We start from the raw sequence: 18,076 nt of genomic DNA on the forward strand, positions 1-18,076 counted from the left end.
AAGAAGGACCTGAGAGTGCTGGTAGATGGCACATTTCCCATGAGCAAGCAATGTGCCCTCACGGCCAGGAAGGCCAACAGTATTCTGGGGTGCATTAAGGATAGTGTGACCAGCAGGTTGGGGGAGGTTCTTCTCCTCTTTTCCGCTCAAGGGATTCCATTCCATGTACATCATATTTAGTGTAAAGCTAAGGGGTCACCAAGCTCTTCTACAGTGGCCCATACCTGAGGAGGACATTCTGTCCATTCTGCCCTTGATCCCTATCCATATGTTTTTTGAATCCAGTTCCAGAATCCAGCTCCTGAATCTGCTTCCCATCTTTTGCAGAGTCTGAGACTTCCCCAGTGCTTGCCCACATCATCACTGGTGATGTTATTGCCATCAGTGCTTGGGTTTAACATTGGTTTGCATCTTTTGTGTATATTTCATTTTATCTTTTTGTTTGTTTGTTTTTCATTAAAACTATTTCAGTTTTCTTTTCTGAGCTATAAGTCTCTCTCCCTTATTCCCTTTCTCTTTACTTTGGGAAGGGAGAAGTGTTCATAGACAGTGTCTCTCACTCATTTAGTGGCCAGCCCAGCCCTAACCCTTGACTATTGCTCTCTGAAATATCCTTAATTTTAAGGCCTGAGGATGCAAATCTTCTCTTCCATCCAACTGTTGATATGTGCATCTGTGTCTCTGTGTGTGTATGGTTTTTGCTGGTATGTCGATGTAACAGATGGTTTGTAATGTTATATTAGGGCACAGATGTTAAAATATTAGCATTCATATCATACAATGATTTTGCTTGCTCTTCTTTATAGTATTAATCCAACAGGTTATCTTCTAATTACAGTTTTCACCAGTTATGCTTATGCATAGTTTTATTGGATCAGTGTCGTGGTCTGCTTCTTTCCAAACTGTATATACCAAATTCCACTGTTAGCGCTGCTTTATTGTATTACCTGAGGATTCCTTTTCAGTTTCAATTTGGACAATAAATATTGGACAGAGTCAAGAAAAGTTCCAGTACGTAGCTGAAGATGCCTATAAAATCATTTGACAGAAGGCTCTGTTGCCCCTCTAATCTGTCCTAGTAAGGAAATATCTGAGAGTCCAGTTCTGGGCTCCCCAGTTCAAGAGAGACAATGAACTACTGGAGAGAGTCCAGCAGAGGCAACAAAGATGGTGAGGGAACATCATCATCTCTGATGAGGACAGCCTGAGAGACTTGGAGTTGTTTAGAAGACTGACAGGAGATCTTCTCAATGCTTGTCAATGTCTAAAGGGTGAAGGTGAAGAGGATGGAGCCAGACTCTTTTCAGTGGTGCCTAGGGACAGGACAAGAGGCAATGGGCACAAACTGAAACCCAGGAGGTTCCACCTGAATGTGATGAAAAATTTCTTTTCTATGAGGGTGCTGTAGCCCTGGACCAGGCTGCCCAGAGAGGTTGTGGAGTCTCCTTCTCTGGAGAGATTCCACACCCATGTGGACATGATCCTGGGCAACCATGCTGGGATTCTGTGATTCAGTAGCTGGTTTGTGGGGGTTTTTATCTAATGCAATGCAACAGTCTTAGTGCATACTGCAAGATCATTCCTGATGTATTTTGGTTAGATTCATTGTGGGCTTTAAGAGGAGCACAATGAAGCTCTTTAACCTATGCCTAAGGAAATGTTGATCCTCATGTAGCCAGGTAAGACATGAATTTTTGAATAGTGATTTGTTCTTTGAGAACCTTATCTGGCATTCATGGCTTGAGCAGTAAGTTGATTTATTACAACTGCATCTGCCATTATATTTTCTTATATGAAAGAGAGTGTTATGGCTGGTAAGAGAATTTGTGTGACAATTTTGACAGCAGTCTGGCTGCCAAGAGAGTAGCAAATAGAGCTTCCTGAATTCAGTTAGTGTTTCTTGTTTTGCAGCCTTCTGTCTGCAAAAGGTTTTGCTCCTTGGTTTCAACAGCATCAGTGCATGTTCTTATCCATAGCAAGAAATCTTTGTCTTCTGTATGGTGGAGCTCATGCTTTAAAACCTGCCTTAAATATATCCTTGTAATATTTTCTGAGGATGCTTGGGTGCAGGGCAGTTGAACTCTATTATAGATGGTTTTGAACATGCCAGATGTCCTGAGCAGCCCTGCATAGGGTTAAGTGTTAACTACCTGTAAGGTCAGCATAGATGTCCCTGTTCTTCATCCTCCAGTAACATGTCCCTTTTGTGCTTCCTGCACTGATACCTGAGTTTGCCCAAAACTATTGTAAGGTCAGTGAGAAAGTAAGAAGTGGTCAATTCATCAACCTAAGTGTATTTTACAAGAGAGGGTATTTAGAATCATAGAACTGTTTTGGTTGGAAGAGACCTTGAAGGTTGTGAAGTCCAACCATTAACCCACTACTGACAAGTTACCACTAAACTGTGTCCCTTGGCACCATTGTTTACATTGCTTTTAAATCCCTCCAGGGATAGGGACTTCTCCACTGCCCTGGGCAGCCTAGTCCAGGCCTTGACAACTCTTTTGGGGAAGAAATTGTTCCTGATGTCCAACATAAACCTCCCCTGGCACAACTTGAGGCTGTTTCTTCGTGTTCTATTACTTGTTCCTTTGGAGAAGAAACTGACCACCACCTTGCTTCAACCTCCTTTCAGGGAGTTGTAAAGAGTGAGAGGGTCTCTTCTGAGCCTCCTTTTCTCCAGGCTAAACAATACCAGTTCCCTCAGCTGTTCATCGCAAGATTTGTTCTCCAGACCCTTCACCACTTTCATTGCCCTTCTTTGGACACACTCCAGCACTACTTAGATGTGAACTCTTAAAGGTCTCAACATTTAGTGTCTTATCCTGACGTTTTACATTATAAATGGTACAAACACAGCTTGTGTGGCTTCAAAGTGAGTTTCATGGACTGTTGAAAACAATCTTAAAGGTCAGTGTGAAGGAGGCTGGTGGCAGCTGAGAGGGCAAGGGTTGATAAACTTGTGCCCATAGTGTGTCAAGAAACACTTCTGCTTGAATGTCAGAGTTCAGAAAACAGAAGCTTTCTTTCATCCTCATCCCAGTGGAAAACATGAAGCTTCATGTAGTATGCACTGGCTTATGAAATTAAGCTGTCTTGGATATTTTGCTGCTTCAGCTGTGTAAAAAAACAGTTAGAGAAGTCACATGCAGAATCAGAATTGTTTAGGCTGGAAGAGATCATTAAGTTCATCAAGTCAAACTGTTAACCCAGCGCTGCCAGGTCACCTGTAAATCCCTCATGAAATAGTAAAAGTCATCAAGCTTTGAGAATTAAAAGTCAGTTCTCTTCAGCAAGAGTATTCAGTGTTACTTCATTGTACTTCAGATATCCAGCTTGTCACATGCATGGTATTAATGTTGTTTATGATGTGGCAGACACTGTCACTGGGTACATTGATGGCAGTAAAAATGAAAAGATGAAACAAATCTGATTTTGAATCTTATCACTGTTTTCCCACATTTCATTTTGAAATTCCCCTTTTCAGGAGCTCTCAACAGCTTGATCTTGACACTGACTCCATTGTGTGCTTTCAGTTTAGTGTGAACTCTCCTAACAAATCTTCATGTAGACTCATAGAATGGTTTGGGTTGGAAAGGACCTCCAAAGGTCATCTAGTACAACCCTCATGCAGTGAGCAGGGACATCTTCCACTAGATCAGATTGCTCAGAGTCTTGTCAAGCCTGACCTTGAATATCTCTAGGGATGCATGCTTAGCTACCTCTCTGGGCAACCTGTTCCAGTAAATATCAGAAGCTTTTCCTCCTTCACTCACCAAGATACATTTTCGAACATATACTATGAACACTATGATACTATGAACACTGTGCCAGCAATGGATTGTTGATAGTCTTCACTCCTGTTACTTCTCAAGGATACAGACCTCTCTAAAGCTGGCAGAAATAGTCTGTGTGTCCCTGACATGCAGATTAGTCAGCAGTGGCAGAGAGGAGGGAAATAAAAGGTTGTTATCACTAGCACTTCACTTCTCATAATGAGGATCTTTCTCCTTCCCACAATGCCAACAGCACTGGAGCATTTTTTTCAGCAGGCATCAAAGCAGTATTCACATTCAGTTGGTACTTGGAAGGTTGTCTTGAAACTGCAGGAGATGGAAATGTGTCATTTAAATGAACAATATTTTTTCCAAGACTTACAACTCCTTCCCCCTAGTCTCTTTCTTGTCCAGGCAAGTGTGCTTTATAGTGTCTGAACTTAATAGGATCTAAAATACACTCCAGAGGACTATGTATTTATTCCTCTGTGATACTTTGGAATTCTCCCAAGCCCCTCACAGCAAGCATATGGAGAGGAAGGAGGAAGTCCAAGCAGTCTCAGCTGTCTTACAAAAACTAACACTTCTTGCAAATGGAAATTGTTACCAAGACTACCCATCTGCATACATCAGTTCCTAAAACATGAAGATCACAGTTAGGGAAAGTGCAGCTTGACAGATGGATGCCATCTTCTCAGTGTCTTCCAGAGGACCTTTAGAATTTAAAACGAAGCAGGAGACCTCTTTAAAGAGCAAGAGCAGATGGCTTTGCTTTTTAGTCCTATAGACAGAGATTAATGTTATTTACTGTCTTTAAGCTACATTTTTTTTACCTCTGCAGTTGAGAAATTACTGTCAGCTGTCTGTTCACAGACCAAAAAGCATAGGATGGTTTGCATGATTGCTGCCCTTTAACAAGTAAGGCAGGTGAAATAATTGGTCTTAGGTTTTAAAGTGAGTAACAGGATGATTGTCTGGTTTAACTTACAGCATGAGAAAGAATACCATTTAAAAGCACAGTAATAACTTGCAATTTTTATTATTGGCGTGACTTAATAGATATTTAAATGAAGACATATATTTTTAGTACTAATTTAAAACAATCTGGTTTATTCTTTATTATTAGTAGTATTAATTCACTTCCCAGTCCCTAAAGTAGGACAGTGTAAATCTAATCCTGTTTGCTACTATAAATTATCCAGCTCACATCCCATGTTATGAGGTATGGGATATTGGGGGGGTCCAGGGAGAAGCCTCCAGGGAGACCTTATAGCAGCCATTCAGTGTTTGAAGAGGGCCTACAGGATAGCTGAAGAGGGACTTTTTACAAGGAGATACAGTGATAGGGCAAGAGGTAATGGCTTCAAACCGAAGCAGCTAGATTTACATTAGACATTAGGATGAAAATTTTCTCCATGAGGGTGATGAGGCACTGGAACAGGTTGTCCAGAGGCTGCAACTTTGGAAGTGTTCAAAGCTAGGCTGGATGGGGTCTCAGCAACCTGGTCTAATAGGAGGTGTCCCTGCCAGTGGCAAGGGGGTTGGAACTAGATGATCTATATGGTCCCATTCAACACAAACCATCCTATGAATCTATGATTCCATGGTGCTTCATAAGGGTTTGTACAGCTAATGAGGGAATAGCTATCTTCCATGCTGAAGAGCTTAACAGACAACCAAAACTGTGACCCCCAATTGCTTTTTCATACATGCAACACTGTGCAAAGCTAAAAATAATGATGGTTTAAAATAAAGTGTACTTGTTCCCCCAGACAAGGAAGTAAATGGTGAGGTAAGATTTGAATGTGTGTTATGCTAAGTACTCTACACTAAATTTGTCTTGGCACAGTGCATTAAAAGCAGGTGTGGGCAAATTAGTCTAAAAACAGAACAAAGTATCTGTGCAGTAGAATGGTACTTCCATAGTGATGTTAAATGGAGCACGTGTGGATTGATTCCAAAATAAATGGACTTGCTCTTACACACCTGACCATGTGTTTCAGGTTCTTTCTACAGCCATTGTTTACATGCCACTGTCTAGCTCAAGGCTAAACTGAGTGGGGAAAAAAGGTAGACTATGTTTGTTTTGAGAAGCTAGTGACCCAAATCACTAGTCTATGTGAGCACTCCCTGATCTTTACAAAACACCAGTTAGGTGTAGACAGGACTCTAAAGTACATCCTCCTTTGGAGTTAGCAGCAGCACTGTTTTGCAGCAGTTGTTCTGCTCAGGTTATTAACCTACAACAAATATTTTCAGGTTATGTTTGTATACCAGTCTGACTGAGGGCTGTAAGCTCCAACAAACCTAGCAGGACTCAGAAGAGCATGCAGGTCAGGACCATTGTGTCAAAGGTGAGGGCTGATCACTAAATAGGTGACAGGTGTTCTCTATGAACTCCTCTCCCTTCCCAAAGTAAAGAGAAAGGGAATATGATTTATGGCTTGGAAAAGAAAGCTAAACCAGCTTTAATGAAAATAACAATGAAACAAAATATGTACAAATAGATACATGCCAATATTGAACTCAACCCTCTTGATGGTAATGACATCACCATTGATGCTGTGGTCAAACACTGGGGCAATCCCAGACTGAACTTAGTGGCAGATGGGAACCAGATGCAGGAGCTGGGTTCTGAAAATAGATTCAGGAAGACTTGGCTAGGGATTGAAGGCAGAATGCACAGAGGCCTTCAGGTGCTGGCCATTGAAGAGGCTTGACTCTGGTGATCCCTCAACTTCATACTGAGTATGATATCCATGAGATGGAATCCCTTGTTGATTAGAGTTATCTGTTCTGTCTGCCCCTCCCTACTAGTGTCACCTCTTACTTACTGCACCCCCAACACAGCACACAAGATTTAGCACTGACATTGGTTTCCACAGGGGCAAGTATAAGCAAGAGCCTTTCTGCACCCTGGTCCTTGGTAGTAACTCTAAACATCAGCTAGCAGCTGTTAGCTTTAGAAAGTGCTGTTTCTGAGAAGTAAAACAACAGAACAGAAATAGTTCTGTTCTAAGGCAGACCAGGACACATTGGAGACCAAATTCCCACTGTCATAAGAAAACCAGTTCTGCCTGTAATGATCCCTAGAGAGCATTCACATGAATTGTCAGATCTGTGAGGGCAGGTCAGTCAAAGATGTATAGTTTGCAGAAGCAGGAGGCAATAACATGTTCAGCCTAACTAGCTGTTGTCTGAAGAGTTAAATCTTGCTGCAACTTCTGCAGTTCTCCTAGGGAGAAAGCCTGGAAATCATTATTGCCCATGCACTTTGAGACAGGATGCAAGGTATTTTGATAATGAATTGGAAGCTGAATTCAAACATAGGGCAACACAGGACAGAAGGCACAGATCTGAGGATGCTCTGCAGCTGGCCTGAGACAGTGCATGCCCTGAGGCAGTTTCTTCCACCAGAGAACTGCAACAGTAATTGATAGTCATAGCATCACTCTTTTCCCATGAGCCTCAGGGATGAAAACTTCTCTTCTTCCATCTATGAGTTCATGAGAATGCTTCCTGGTTATTTTTCTGTTAAAGGATTATGTAAACAAACAGAACAGTGAAAAATCATCCAGAGAATTTTGTTTTCATCTTGCAGTAATGCCACTTCTCGAGAAACAGCCAGCTAAATGGCTGCCACTGTGTCAAACAAAAGACAGAATTTGCATTATTATTGTCTCTCAGCAATATGGCCAGTCTGAAACTGCAACATAGTTCTGTGGTATATTTATAGTTATCTGTGGCAATGGTTGTAACAAGCAGTGTGAGCAATCTGGCAGTGTAGGCCTAGAGCCTGACATGGTGGTAGGCCGTGCCCAGCATGAGTGCAGAAGTGGCTAGCAGTATAGCAGAACAGTGCTGTGCCTGCACTGTGTAACCAAAGCAGGGCACTGGTAGCCATAAACATAGAGAGTTATCTTGGAATAACAGGACACACGTATATCAACAATCCCACGTGTTAACCAATAATCCACAGTAGTACAGTGTGTGGTCACTCGTGAGGGGCCAATGAACCCATGCCAACAATGCCCCTCGAGCTTATATAAGTTAATAAGGCGGCCCCAACAGCCCTAGCGGCACTCCCTCCTGCAACGGCTCCTCCTGCAACGGCTCCTCCAGCAGCGGCCCCCCCAGCGCCTTTGGCCATTGTACCCTTCTCGCCTCGTTCATCTCAGTCGTTATCAGGGAACGACACCATCACGACCGAAAAACAGCTCGTATTACCACGGGCCGATAATGTACGGGATGGGGAGGTGGGAGGATCGGGAATCGACCCAATATTGGGTCAGTGGAGAGCTATTGTGCAAAATGCAGCTACAGAGGGATTGATTGTAGATTTTCCTGTATGTGCATATCCAGTAGCACTGCAAGGTCAAGACAGAGTATGGCAATCTCTGGATTGGAAAATGCTAAAAGAAGCTAGGCAGGCTATAACTACTTATGGTCTGAAGTCAGGCTATACCTCTGCCATAATTGATCAGTTGTTCTCAACACGTTTGCTAACGCCCTTCGATACACGCATGTTGGCAAATACCCTATTAACACCACATCAGCGCTTACAATTTCTTGATAAGTGGCAAACTGCCTGCACTGCTGCGGAAGCCACACCCTGGCAGCCAACAGATCCCTTACACGGTGTTACTCTTAATCAACTCATTGGGACAGGAGACTTCATTAGAACAGATCGGCAAATACGACTCCCTGATCAGGTCCTACAGTTAAGCCAGGATCTAGCGATCAGAGCTTGGTGGAAAATCCAGGACGATAAGTCCGGCCCTACATTTTTCTCCATTCGGCAGGGTCCCACAGAGTCGTTCGGTTCCTTCACAGATAGGTTGCACACAGCAGTAACCTCTAATCCAGATTTGAGTGCCGACATGCAGGCTAAAATGATGGACATTCTGGCATTTGACAATGCTAACGACAAAACTAAGCAGGCTCTAAGCACTGTACTGAGAGGTGCTTCTACTGCACAGCTGCTGGATGCAGCAGAACGAATGATGCACCAGCACACGGCTACCTATTTGGCCACAGCCGTACAGGCAGTCGCAAAATCAGCACCAAAACCACTTAAAAAAGGCAAATACCATGTTGGTAAACGTCATAATCCTGGGAAATTTTGGCATCCTAAATCTAGTTACTCGACTGCTGTGCAGCCTCGAAGGTGCTGTGCTCATTGCCAATGTCCTGCTCATTCTACCCAAGATTGTCGTAGGCAGGGAAACTTCTCTCGCAGCGCGAATGCACCCCGCGCGACGACACCAAATCAGGGTGCTTGGACCACCACCCCGCGGCCACCTCCGGCAGCGGCGGAGTGGACCTGGCAACAGCAGTAGATGTTACCCTTGAGTCCATTGCCTCCTGAAAAACAAACTCATGGAAAACCAAAGACAGGTAGGATATTTCTACCCTCTGTTAGAACAAGGCATTTTCAGCAAATTGGAATTGGGGGGGGAGGGAAGGATGGTCTCCTGGGATGCATTCAGAAAAGGGTGTCAAGGGAAGTTCTCCTCCCTCTCTGTTCTGCCCTGGTGAGACCTCATCTTGGAGTACTGCATCCAGTTTTGGACTCCACAGTTCAAGCATGGAGAACTACTTGAGAGGATATAGCAAAGGGCTGCAAAGATGATTAGGGAACTACAACATCTCCCTTACAAAGAAAGACTGAGACATCAGAGACTCTAGCTTGGAGAAGACTGAGAGGGGTTCTTCTAAAGGGTGTATCTAAAGGGGTATTTAAAGGGTGTGAGTCAAGATGTGGCCATACTCTTTTCAGTGGTGCCCAGTGACAGGAAAAAGGGCAATAGGCACAAATTAGAACCCAGAAAGTTCCACCTGGCCATAAGGAGAAACTTCCTTACTGAAAAGGTGCCTGAGCCCTGGACTGGGCTGCCCAGGAAGGTTGTGGAGTTGCCCCTCTCTGAAGAAATTCCAAACCCACCTGGATGCAATCCTGGGCAACCTGCTCTGGTTGACCCTGCTTTAGCAAGGGAATTGGACTAGATGATCTCCAGTGGACCCTTCCAACCTTTACCATTCTGTGAGGAGCTGGGGCCATGCTTCTGGGAATCAGGAAATTTCTTAAGGCAGCTTTGCTACCAGCAAGTAAAGAGGAAAAGAAGAGCTGGGTAAGGTTGGGCTTCTCTGAGGAAAGCTGTGATGCATGTTGGTGACATGATTGATCCACACCAACTCTGTGGCAAAGCAAAGAGGAATGGGAGTGTTGTGACAGCCTGAAATAAAAGTTGAGTTCATAACGCTGCTGCTGTCACTTGCTTTGACAGAATTTGCCTGGTCATGATGTTCTCAGAGGTGGGTGTACAACTATAGATACATTATACAGTTATGTGAGCTGGCATATCTTAAATACCTTTGGGAGCAAAGAAGTGTTTATCTCTTAAACATTTATCTCTTCCCTTTCTTGGATTTCCCAGGACTTGGCCTGAATTATTGAAATCAGTTTGGCTATCATGTCCTCTCTTGTCCTCTCCATTTTTCCTCTGTTTTCTTCAAAAGCATGTCACATTTAAACAGAGAGCCTTTTGTTAGGCACCAATGGAGCAGGGCTAAATGTCATAACTTGCACTGTGTCCTTGGGCAAGAGTATAAAAACAGGCTTTTAATCTCCTTGGCTTTGTTTTTTAATAGTGAACAACATAATTAGTAGGTGGAAGTGACTTTTCTTCTTGGGAGCTGCAATAGGGTAAAATAATTTTAGTGACAGGGGGCTTACAGACTGTTTCTTATGGCACAAATGTTGCTGGTACTGGTTGAAAGCACCTAAGTCTCTTTTTTTGCATTACATGGAGTGGTTGTAGGGTTTTTCCTTCCGTCCAGCTTATCTTCTTCATGATTTTAAAACAAACTGGTTTGATATAGTGCTCAAGAGAGGTTTTTGTCTGCCCACAGTTGCTATCTTGGGAGAGAGCTGGAGATGCTGAGAAACAGAACAGCCAGCACTAGGGGAGCAGTTCTATTACATTACCTCTGTTTCACTGTATTTCCTCAGTATTTTGGGGGATAAGTTTGTACTGTGTTTGGAGTAGTATGCTGAGGCTGTGTTCCAAGCCAGACTTGTTTTCTGCAGCTCTAAAGAACCCCAAGTGCAGCCAACATACCCTCTGGGGAAGTTTGTCAGGGAAGGTTCATTTACACTAGTGTTAATTCAGATGTTTCATGTAAATACCTTCTAACCCTTGCTTCCTTTTTCCTCATCAACAGTTCTGAAAGCTTGATGTTTTTCATAGCAGCTATTGCCCAGTTGCTCAGCTTTGTTATCACCGGGCAACACAGTCAAAAATGTTTAAAAGATTTAATTAGTTGTGTAAAGAATGATTATGCTTAAAAATTTAGTAAAATCACAGTGTGGTTGTGTCTTATATATGAAAAATTAACTTTTTGCAGACTGAAGGAGGCATGTAGAACGAATTGGAAGACTAAGGAGGTGATAGGGAAGAACTGAAATGTGAAACTTTTCCTCATCATTGTTCCTAGTAACTGTCATTTATATTGCCACAAGAGTTGGTCTGTTTTTTATTGCTGGATCTGTTCAGTAGTTGGGAAAAAGAAAGCTCAGGAAATAGCTGTTTGAAAAGGTAATCTCTCTCTACAGCGTGCTCTTTAGCTTTAGTTATAATACAATTTAGGTTTTAGAGAGAGAGAAGCAGGTTCATTTGTGCTTCTGCTGTTGCACCACAAATTCTGAGGATTAGACTTCTTGCTCTATAATCCTGCTAGATTGTGGAGAAGGGGAGATAGTGGACCTTTAATAAAAATCTGTCTAGGACAGAGCTCATGTTAGTGTTGCCATCATCACACAACTGTCACCTTTTCTCTTTGAGCTCTGACTTGAAATGTAGAAGTCAAGGAAAAGAAGTCATTGCTGTTTTTGCAGTCTGGAGGCAGCAGAGTAATTCAGCATTCATAAGATGTTTTGTTTCATTCTCAAGTTGTAACTCCTTATGTATTTCAGTATTCCATAGCTACACTCTCAAGAGGATGTAATTGATCTTATATTAGTATCTGAAGATACAGTGAAGCTTTGCATAGTGGCAGGTGCCTCACAAACTCAGAATAAAATATTGATTGGCTCCTGGAGAGTTTTCAAGACAAGCTGTAACTAAGCAAGAGCAAAATGAACCTGTGTGGGATAGTAAGAAGACAACATGGATTATCAGTGTGCACCTGCTTTTATTAATACATCAATCCCTGTCCTATTCCTTCTTTTTCATCTTCAGAAGTACTTGAGAACAGCTGTATTAATTGGCTAATTGTGATAGATTTTCTCTCAGTGCTTCCAGGGGGCGTTGCTATCACTGTTATTTAAAGGTGTTGTATGATAGCACAGTAGCACAAGACACCAGGTTATTTTTTTCTGACTCCTCTTTTTTCAGACTTCAATTTCACGGTTCTTTCACAGAATCTCAGCATGGTGTGGGTTGAAAGGGACCTCTAGAGGTCAGCCAGTCCAACTCCCCTGCTAAGGCAGGGTCATCCACAGCAGGTTGCCCTGGATTACATCCAAGTGGGTTTGGAATCTCTCCAGAGGAGGCTCCACAACCTCTCTGGATAGCCTGTTCCACAGTTCTGGCACCTTCACAGGAAAGACGTTTTTCCTCATGGAATGCCCTGCCCTTTAGATATTGATGAGCATTGATAAGATTTTCTCTTACTCTTTTCTTCTCTAGGCTCCACAGCCCCAAGTCTCTCAGGCTTTTGTTGTCAGAAAGATGCTCCAGTCCCCTCATCATCTCTCTGGCCTCTAATAGACACTCTCCAGTAGCTTCTTATCCCTCTAAAACTGGAGACACCAGAAGTGGACCCAGTACTCCAGATGTGGCTTCACTTGGGCAGAGTAAGGAGGACAACCTACCTCAAGCTGTTTGTTGGTCACACTCCTCTGAATGCCCCCCAAGAGACCATTGACCTTCTTGGGCATGTTGCTGGCTCATGGGCAGCCTGTTGTCTGCCAGCACTTTCACGTCCGTCTCCTCAGAGCTACTTTCCAGCAGGTCACTCCCCAGTCTGTACTGGTACAGGGGTTTATTCTCCAGGTGCAGGACCCTATGCTTGCCCTTGCTACAAAACTGCTGTGTGTAGCTGTTGAATTCTGCTTTTTGTTTTCTAGCCGTTTCATCCGATGGTGAATTTGGAATGCTCCAGGGACTTCCGACCCTTCCTCTGTGCCCTCTATGCTCCTGTGTGCATGGAGTACGGCCATGTCACTCTCCCTTGTCGCAGACTCTGTCAAAGAGCATACAGTGAGTGCTCCAAGCTCATGGAGATGTTTGGGGTATCTTGGCCTGAGGATATGGAGTGCACCAGGTGAGCAAATCTGAGTTTTTCAATATGTAATTTTAGTATCACCTAGGATATTTTTTATTCTAAAACAAATATTTCAAATATTTTCCATGACAAGTGCTTTTGATTTCCCATCCATTTTTCTGTCAGCCTCTTGCCTTGGGTGTCTGTCAGCCTGTTGACCTGTTTCTATTATCTGTATAAGAGATAAGCTGAAAATTTCTGTGGGGAATTACTGCCAACTGCACATGCATGTACTTAAATGAATCAGTATACCCCTCTATCTGTCATCTTCTTTGTCATTTATGCTGACCTGGTTGTGTCATCTATACCAAAGTTTAATAGGTGATACTGCTACAAATTTCCCAGAGAGAGAAAAAATTATATATGTTAGAGATTTGTAGATTTATCACAGTATCACAGTATCACAGTATCACTTAGGTTGGAAAGGACCTCGAGGATCATCGAGTCCAACCTATCAACACAGACCCCATGACTAGACCATGGCACCAAGTGCCACCTCCAATCTCCCCCTGAACGCCTCCAGGGTCGATGACTCAACCACCTCCCTGGGCAACCGGTTCCAATGCCGAATGACTCGCTCGGTGAAGAATTTCCTCCTCACCTCGAGTCTGAACCTCCCCTGGTGCAGCTTGAGACTGTGTCACCTTGTTCTGGTGCTGGTTGCCTGGGAGAAGAGGCCAACCCCCTCCTGGCTACAACCACCTTTCAGGTAGTTGTAGAGGGCAATGAGGTCACCCCTGAGCCTCCTCTTCTCCAGGCTAAACAATCCCAGCTCCCTCAGCCTCTCCTCATAGGGCTTGTGTTCAAGGCCTCTCACCAGCCTTGTTGCCCTTCTCTGGACACGCTCAAGTGTTTCAATGTCCTTCTTAAACTGAGGAGCCCAGAACTGGACACAGTACTCAAGGTGCGGCCTAACCAGAGCAGAGTACAGGGGCACTATGACCTCCCTGCTCCTGCTGGCCACACTATTCCTAATGCAGGCCAGAATGCTATTGGCCCTCCTGGCCACCTGGGCACACTGCTGGCTCATATTCAGGTGGCTGTTGATCAGCACACCCAGGTCCCTCTCTGTTTGGGAGCTCTCCAGCCACTCCGACCCCAGCCTATAGCTCTGCATGGGATTGCCGTAGCCAAAGTGCAGCACTCGGCACTTGGACTTGTTGAAAGCCATCCCATTGGACTCTGCCCATCTGTCCAGTCGGTCGAGGTCCCTCTGCAGAGCCTTTCTACCCTCTAACTGACTAACATCTGCCCCTAACTTTGTGTCATCTGCAAACTTGCTGATGACTGACTCTACCCCTTCATCCAGATCATCAACGAATATGTTGAAGAGGACAGGGCCCAGCACTGATCCCTGGGGGACACCACTGGTGACTGGCCTCCAGCTGGATGTGGCACCGTTCACGACCACTCTCTGGGCCCGGCCCTCCAGCCAGTTCCTAACCCAGCACAGAGTGTAATGGTCCAATCCACGGGCTGACAGCTTAGTCAGCAGTTTGCTGTGGGGGACGGTGTCAAAGGCCTTGCTGAAGTCTAGGTAGACCACATCCACAGGCCTCCCCACATCCACCAGGCGGGTCACCTGATCATAGAAAGAGATCAGGTTGGAGAGGCAGGATCTGCCCTTCCTGAATCCATGTTGGCTGGACCTGAGCCCTTGGCCATCCTTCAGGTGCGCAGTTATTGCCGCCAGGATAATCTGCTCCATCACTTTCCCTGGCACTGAGGTCAGGCTGACCGGCCTGTAGTTTCCAGGTTCCTCCATCCGACCCTTCTTGTGGATGGGGACCACATTGGCCAGTTTCCAGTCATCTGGGACCTCACCGGTGAGCCAGGACTGGAGGAAAATGATGGAGAGTGGCCTAGCTAGCACATCCGCCAGCTCTCTCAGCACCCTAGGATGGATCCCATCTGGTCCCATGGACTTGTGGATATCCAAGTGGCTCAGCAGGTCCCGAACTAACTCCTCATGGATTTCCAGGGTATTACTCTGCTCCCCGACCCCAACGCCCAGCTCCGGAGACCACTCGTCCTGAACTCCTGCCTTGCTGTTAAACATTGAGGCAAAGAAGGTGTTCAGGACCTCAGCTTTATCCTCATCCTCAGTAACTGTGTTCCCCTCCAGGTCCACTAGGGAGTGCAGGTTCTTCCTGCCCTTCTTCTTATTGTTAATATATTTATAAAAATGCTTTTTATTGTCTTTGACTGAGGTGGCCAGCTTCAGTTCCAGCTGGGCCTTAGCCTCCCTAATTTTATTCCTTTTTATAGAACAATGTGAGTTGGAAGGGACCTTAAAGATTGTCTAGTTCCAACTCCCGTGCCATGGGTAGGGATTATTTATTGATTTTGTTAATAAGATTAACAGTTTCTTGTTCTGAAGGGGAACCAGGTTTTGATGGTTGTGTGAAATCTCATTTTTTAGAGCATCTACCCCTTGTTGAGCTTGTGTGCAAAAGAGGTTTCCAGTTTTACATTACAAGAGGTAACTTTCTAGAATGGTATTTGATGATGCTCCAATCTATTTGAAACAGAATATACATGAAATTGAAACAATATCTTTGTGCTTTTGAAGTGACTCTGACACAGGAGCACAAACAGAAAGACACAGTCTCTCTTACAGTTGGATTGGAGAGAATGAAAAACAAAACTTGTTTTAGCAAAAGAATAAAGTAGAGGGTGCTTCTAGATCCTGATAAGCTGAGTCAAAGATGGTTTGAACTCCATACTTCAAACAGCTGCCTGGGCCCTTTAGGTCCTCCTATCTCCTCAGTGTGACCCAGGTACTAGAATTTCAAAGCCAGAGCTAAAATTACCAAACCTTTGCTGGTGCTGCGTTAGGGCTATTGCTCCAGAGCATGAACTGCAGCAGAGGAAGAGGCATATTTGGCTTATGCTATGCTTGCTGTGGTGCTATCATCTAGCAGAGGGAAGAACTGGACAACACTGCTTGGAATCCCTCCTGTCTCACCTTCAGAGCTTCAGACTTCACCTCCAGCAGCCCTTAGCCTCCAGTCAGAACTTCGCTTAATTACAGAAATACCTTACTCATCATTTCAATGTATTAATGCTAGTAGCAGCTTCTCGGCTGGGTGTTTGGTCTCACTCACCAGTCTGTCTGGTAGTAGCTGGTACAGTTGCTTAGGAACAGGTTTTAGAATGTTCTATAAAGTTATGCTTCCCTGGTCACATAGTCTCAGTTTACAGTCATCTTAAATGTATAGGCTTCTTGAGATAAATTTTGAATCCACATTTTATGCTTAAACCCTCAAGGGGCTCCTTGTCCATTTGTCATAGAATCAGAATCATTTGGGTGGGAAGGGACCAAGGCCCCATCCAATTGGGCTTTGAACACTTCCAGGGCTGCAGCCTCCACAGCTTCTCTGGGCAACCTCTTCCAGTGCCTCACCACTCTTATGGTGAAGAATTTCTTTCTAATGTCAATCTGGCTACTTCCAGTTTGAAGCCATTACCCCTCATCCTGTCACTACATGTCTTAGTAAAAAGGTCTGTTATTTCTGTTTTATTTTTAAACTAGTTGTGTAGTTCCAGCATCTGCTGCATTCTTGGACAGTGAGTTCTGGAGTCTGTTTATACACAGTGCAGTATTCTATGGATCACCCATTAATTGGGTTGTCTTGGGTTGTTTTCACTCCGTTGAGCACGTCTGAAGTCAGGCACATAAATGAAGTTACTAAGTCTGTGCAAAGGATGTGTATGTGTCTTGCAAATAATTATTTTCTTACCTTTTAGATTCCCAGATTGCGATGAGCCATATCCTCGTCTTGTTGACCTCGGTTTAGCTGGGGAGCCCACAGAAGAGGTCCCGGTGGCAGTCCAGAGAGATTATGGTTTTTGGTGTCCTCGGGAGTTGAAAATAGACCCTGATCTGGGCTACTCTTTCCTGAGGGTACGAGACTGCTCCCCTCCTTGCCCAAACATGTATTTCCGGCGTGAAGAGCTCTCCTTTGCTCGCTACTTCATCGGAGTGATCTCCATTGTCTGCCTTTCTGCTACCTTGTTCACCTTTTTAACCTTTCTAATCGATGTCACAAGATTTCGCTACCCGGAGAGACCAATCATATTTTATGCCGTCTGTTACATGATGGTGTCGCTAATTTTCTTCATTGGCTTTCTGCTTGAAGACCAAGTAGCGTGTAATGCCTCTAGCCCTGCCCAGTACAAAGCTTCCACAGTGACGCAAGGCTCTCACAACAAAGCCTGCACCATGCTGTTCATGGTGCTCTATTTCTTTACAATGGCTGGCAGTGTCTGGTGGGTCATTCTTACCATCACGTGGTTCTTGGCAGCTGTGCCGAAATGGGGCAGCGAAGCGATCGAGAAGAAAGCGTTGCTCTTCCACGTCAGTGCCTGGGGCATTCCAGGGACCCTGACCATCATCCTCTTAGCAATGAATAAAATTGAAGGTGACAATATTAGCGGCGTATGTTTTGTTGGCCTCTATGATGTGGATGCATTGAGATATTTTGTCCTTGCACCTCTCTGCCTGTATGTGGTTGTTGGAGTTTCTCTTCTGCTAGCTGGCATTATCTCACTCAATCGGGTTCGCATTGAAATCCCACTAGAAAAAGAGAACCAGGACAAACTGGTGAAGTTCATGATTCGGATTGGCGTGTTCAGTGTTCTGTACCTCGTGCCACTGTTGGTTGTAATTGGCTGCTATTTCTATGAGCAGGCTTATCGAGGTGTGTGGGAGACGACCTGGATCCAAGAGCGCTGCAGAGAATATCACATCCCGTGTCCCTACCAGGTGAGAACACCAATATGACATGCTCAGGAGTGCAGAAAATGATAATGAAGGGGGTATGTTAAAACTTCACTCGTTATCCCTAACTGAAAACGCTGCTATTTCTACAAGGGAAGGTTCTTGCCATGCTTGTGTTATTTGGGTAATGCCTTGTGGAAGACTTGGTATCATTGGAAAACTGGAGGTGTGCATCAGCTGCTTGGTGGGT

At 44.4% G+C, this 18,076-nt stretch overlaps 1 protein-coding gene across 1 annotated transcript in view; it reads left to right on the forward strand.

Moving 5' to 3' along the window:
* Nucleotides 1–18,076, forward strand: part of FZD3 (frizzled class receptor 3) — a 104,993-nt gene that overhangs the window by 27,121 nt on the left and 59,796 nt on the right. Inside the window, exons 3-4 of the mRNA XM_068143178.1 lie at nucleotides 12,907–13,103; nucleotides 16,854–17,871. Coding sequence (XP_067999279.1) covers nucleotides 12,907–13,103; nucleotides 16,854–17,871 — 1,215 coding nt within the window. The remainder of the gene's footprint in view (nucleotides 1–12,906; nucleotides 13,104–16,853; nucleotides 17,872–18,076) is intronic.

Source organism: Melanerpes formicivorus, unplaced genomic scaffold (assembly GCF_026170545.1).
Source record: "Melanerpes formicivorus ecotype bairdi unplaced genomic scaffold, bMelFor1.0.p_v2 SCAF_9, whole genome shotgun sequence".
In the NCBI taxonomy this organism is placed as follows: domain Eukaryota; kingdom Metazoa; phylum Chordata; class Aves; order Piciformes; family Picidae; genus Melanerpes; species Melanerpes formicivorus.